Source organism: Arachis duranensis, chromosome 5 (assembly GCF_000817695.3).
Source record: "Arachis duranensis cultivar V14167 chromosome 5, aradu.V14167.gnm2.J7QH, whole genome shotgun sequence".
Lineage (NCBI taxonomy): Eukaryota > Viridiplantae > Streptophyta > Magnoliopsida > Fabales > Fabaceae > Arachis > Arachis duranensis.
The window spans coordinates 6,709,928-6,714,854 of record NC_029776.3 but is presented as its reverse complement, the minus strand read 5'-3'; the positions used below and the strand labels follow the sequence as shown (position 1 = coordinate 6,714,854).

Here is a 4,927-nt window from a genome sequence, read left to right as displayed (position 1 = left end):
CAGGGCCTAGTCCTAGGAATTTGTTGGTTCTTGTTCATAATATTATTATTATTAGGGTTTGAAAATGAAAAGTTGTAGGGATGCAAAGGTGGTGGTATTTTTGTGGTGAATTGCGTCATTGAAGAGTTAGAGAAGGTAGTGAGTGTATATTGCATTGTAGAGTGAAAGAAAACAAAAGGAATTGAAGCGTGGAATAATTAAGGGGGAAATCAGAGGGTAGTAGCAGGGGAAAAGGGGGAAAGTGACCTGACTAGTAGTACTGTAGTAGTGTGTGTTGGGAAACGAACCAATATCTTGTGGGTTTGAATTAGACATGTCATGGAGGTTTAATTTTTGGTGAGGATGTTATGTTATCCCTTGTTCATCCGAAAAAGAGACTGGTCACTGGTGATGATGATCGTGGTGGCATAGACGACTCTACTCCCAAGAAAACAAGTGTAGGCCTAAAGTCAAAGTGTGTGGGAGAAAGAGAAGGCTGTGTTTAATTTTGGTGAGGACAAGAAGCAGAAGCAGAAGCAGAAGGTATTCATGGGTGGCTAGAAAAGAGAGTCGCCGTGGTTGAGGAATAGAGGAAGGCATGTGAAGCAGCCGGCCAGGGTGTTGTCTGTATGTGGGAGTTGGAAATTGTCATGTAGTGAAGGACACCCAAGTGTGGGGGATTTAATTTCAAGCAAGTTAACTTGTTGCCTCACTCGCTCAATCACGGGCTAATGCTTTCATCTCTCTCTCTCTCTCCCCCCCCATGGCCTACCAGATATGGTGCCAATCATACAATTTTCATTAGCAAGCTGCTCCGGTCCTTCATTCTTCATTCATTTGTTACTTCAACAACCCTTTTTATCATATAACCGATCAAAATTTTCTTCATTTTCCAAATTGAGGCCTCATAGTTGGAGAGTCATGAAAATGCTAAAAGTTAAAGTTTATTGGGGAAGACACATCAATGTTTATATTTTTAATATAGTTTTTTGGTAAGAATTTTTTCAAATTTGTTTTATTTTTGTATATTTTTGTATATTTTTTTTGTTTTATGTTATTTTTTTATTTTTAGGATTCGTTAAAATTGAACTCTTATTTTTAGACACAAAGATTTAAAATTATGTTAAGATACGACCAGCATAGCTACATAGACTAATCATAAAGTAAGGGGAAGAGAAACAAAACATGCAATGATTTATTTGATTTTTTTTTTCTTTTTAACATGCATCAATTATGATTTTCGTAACAATTTATATGAACACGCTTTTATATGAATACGAATAATTTTTTTCTTTTATATGCAATGTCTTATTTTATTTATTTTTTTCTTTTAACATGCATCATTTTTTTTCTTTTGTATTATTATATGCATGTATCCGATGAATTCCTAGATTGAATATGAATAATAGTTATATTAAAATGAATTTGGTTGCTTAATAATATCTCTTAAAAGCTAAGCACTAGTTAACATATTTTAAGAAAAACATAAAAGATTATCTGAAGTCCAATATGTTTAATAAAAAAATATAAAAAGTTGATCAACATTGGTTCAAATATAACCCAAATGCAAGGAAAGAGTAGTATTAACGGCTAAACATTTCTAAACTTCTAACTGAGACGGTTTTCTAAGTTATTATTAATATATTGGAATATATATCAATATTTTTCTATTAAAAACCTTAATTTTATGCTCTTAAAATGGATAAGAAAACCGTCAGAAGAGTTATAATTATTCATTATTGTATCAAGTATCAACCTTGTAGCTATTAATTGTGATTGTTAATGGCGGCTAAAAACTAATCTATGGGAACAGGAATGATCCAAACATTTTTTTATTTGTTCTTTTATATATCTTTATAAATGTCGATTTGAGATCAACATAACGAATCTCTCGAAAAATTAATTATTTTTAAAAGTACATTTGTTGTTTCACTGAACCAACTTTTTTAATTAATAATGAATCCAAAGTCTGATTTGATATTTATTGATTTTTTATTTTTTAATTATATATATTTTTTATTAACAATTTACACAATAAAATAAGATTCCGTTTCTTCAACAGTGTCTAGAGTCTATCTGATAATATAAAATATATAGCATAATAGGACATGAAGTTACATAGGCGTGTCTATATATTAACCACTAATGACATGCACATATATCAGGAATGATAAATTGAATTAAGAATGTTTGGGAGGAAATGATGAGTTTAATTTGTATGTTATATATAAATATAAAGTTAGAGCAATTAGTTTGGTGGCTTTCTGTTAATGAATAATTTNAAAATATTATTGATATGATATTTATATATATATATATATATTTAAATTATCCATTAATATTTTTATTCATTTACACAAAAAACTAATATAACGCTTAAAAGTAAAACAAAAATAAAAAAGAAAAGGTATTTGTCACTTAAAAATTTTCTTTTATAAAAAAGATTGTTAGAGGGTTAATACTTTTACGGTAAAAGATAAAAAAAAAATTATTAATGTTGATTAGAAAGTAAAGTAAAAAATATTAGTTACTCATAATTTCTTTTTAAAAACATCCAAAAAAATAGAGAAATTAGACTCTGTAAAATTCCAAAATAACAAACATTAAGATTAGGATATCAATAGCGCAAAATGAAGTGGGGTGCCTCCTTACATCCGTTCTCAAATTAAAAATTCCTCTTTGTCTTACTTCCATTCTTTTCATGGATAATATTGTATTTTTTTATTAGTAGATAATATTGTATTTTACCTATATTTTCTACCTCTCCAAATTTCTCACGAGATTTCTGTTTTCCGCATTTATACGAAAATTTTTAATGATGAAACTTTTGTGAAAAGAATTTAAAAATCACTCGTAAGATATTCAAGTAAAACTTATCTATAACATAAAGTAATTAAAATTCAACCCACAAAGGTGAAAACAAAATAGCATATCATGTTTTTTTTTATAATTTAAGTCTTAACACAAATTTGATTCTAAATTAGGATTAGGTTTATATATAACAATACTACGAAGTACGAATATTTTTTTGTTTTTGTATTTGCTATGTTTAACTGTCTTGATAAAAAGTCTGATATATATATACAATGTTAAAAAAAATTAGGAACTGTATAACAACACTACATATTTTCTTGAGTTTTTGTATTTGCTATATTTAACTGTTTTGATAAAAAATAAAAAAAATTCAGAGACATTTGAACATATCTCGAAGTTTCACAACACTTATCAAAAGGAATATTGTAATAAGCTGTCCAACAAAAATTGTAACCATATATGCATCTCTTTTCCGTGCGGTTGTGCATCAATCATCACCACATGATACTGATATAAGTCATAAATGGTCAAACATCATATCTCCTCAAATACTGGACCATCAATATTGCAATAAGACTCGGAGAAACTTTTGTACATAAGAACAATAAAATGGTCCTTAACTTATTGCCTTTTTTAATAATAACTTATAAACCGAAAGAAGAGCAAATATACACATGGATCTGTTTTAAACATTAAAATCGATATTAACTATTATACTAAAAGTTTCATTCCATTGTATAAAGTTACCCCTGTATACGTTGATTTGGTTGTCTAATAAGTACTAAAGACTATGTTAAAAGAATTATACTAAGACGAATATATGAGAATCCGTTTGGTATATATACATCGTCGTTTTCCACTTGTGATTGGTCCCAATTACCTTTATTAACATGAAAATCCATATGAGAACGTCTAGTCCTTACAGTTTTATATAGCACATATATGTATTCCTAATTTATTATTCTCTCTAGGGAATACTACAATTATTCTTTAAACATTCTTCAATCATTCTCCTTTTCACTTAGTCACTCACAAACAGACAGATAGAAATATTTAAATAGTATTGTTTCTGTCATTATACTGTGTGGTCTTATTGAGTAGGACCAGCTGAGCAATTTTGAATGCTACAAAGAATAGCATCTTACATGCAATGACAAACTGCTATTACAAGTGTATGTCAGCTTGTACATCTGTATATCTATGTCTTCTATCTCATGATCAGAAGAATTACTAATAAAATTACAACAATGTTAGTTCTTTCAACTATTCAAATAAACAACTATTATAATTGAATAATATTTTATTAAATTAATTATTTTTAACTACACTTTATGGTGATTATTATTATAGTAATTATAATAGTTATACGCTTTAGATGAGATTTTAAAATATTAATAAAATTAAAATAATATTTTTAATAGTTAATTTTTTTAATTTATCAATATAAGTAAAAAAGATTTAAAAAATATGAAAAAATTGATCTTATTTTAATATTTTGATGTCGTCCAGCAGTTCGCCTCTCAGTGTCGTTATTCTCCACGTCTTCCATTTCAACAGCCTCGTCGTCCTTCTTCCCAGTAACGTTATTCTCCATCGTTACTCTAGTTACATCTTCCAATGGAGTCTCAATCTCAAATATGATTTGTTCACTTTTTTGTTGTAATTTCTTATTTATTCTAAACTCTAAATTCTGTTATTAAATTTTTAATCCTTAGAGCTTCTTATTTTTTTTAATTATATTTTTAAATTCTGTTTGTTTTATCATAATTTATTGTTATGATTTTAATTTTTTATTTTATTTTTAATTATTCCAACATTACGATTTTCAAATTTTTTTAGTCTGTTTATAAATTTAATATGTAGTACTATGAGAAGGATAATTGATCCGCAAAGAAATAATGTAACCATTTTTTCCCTTTTATGTTCATCAGGTTTCACTTTTGGCGATTATAATATCAAAAAGTGGGAATAGATGCTATTTATCTTTGGTCAAAGTTATGACCACTTAGCATTTTTTTCGCAGTTTTTAATTCTTAATGTTTATCTTTGGTTCTTAGTTCCTTGCGTACTCTGCTTTGGTATTTAAAACTGAATAATGTTTATATGGTAGCTCAAACTTATGGTTTTTAATTTC

General features: G+C 27.8%; 1 protein-coding gene across 1 annotated transcript in view; it reads right to left on the bottom strand.

Moving 5' to 3' along the window:
* LOC107487668 (scarecrow-like protein 32) overlaps nt 1-813 on the bottom strand; it is a 2,372-nt gene extending 1,559 nt beyond the window's left edge. Inside the window, exon 1 of the mRNA XM_016108361.3 lies at nt 1-813. This exon is cut by the window's left edge and continues 1,559 nt beyond it. Within this exon, the coding sequence (XP_015963847.1) occupies nt 1-155 (155 nt within the window). The 5' untranslated portion in view covers nt 156-813.
* Between the last annotated feature and the right edge of the window lie 4,114 nt (nt 814-4,927).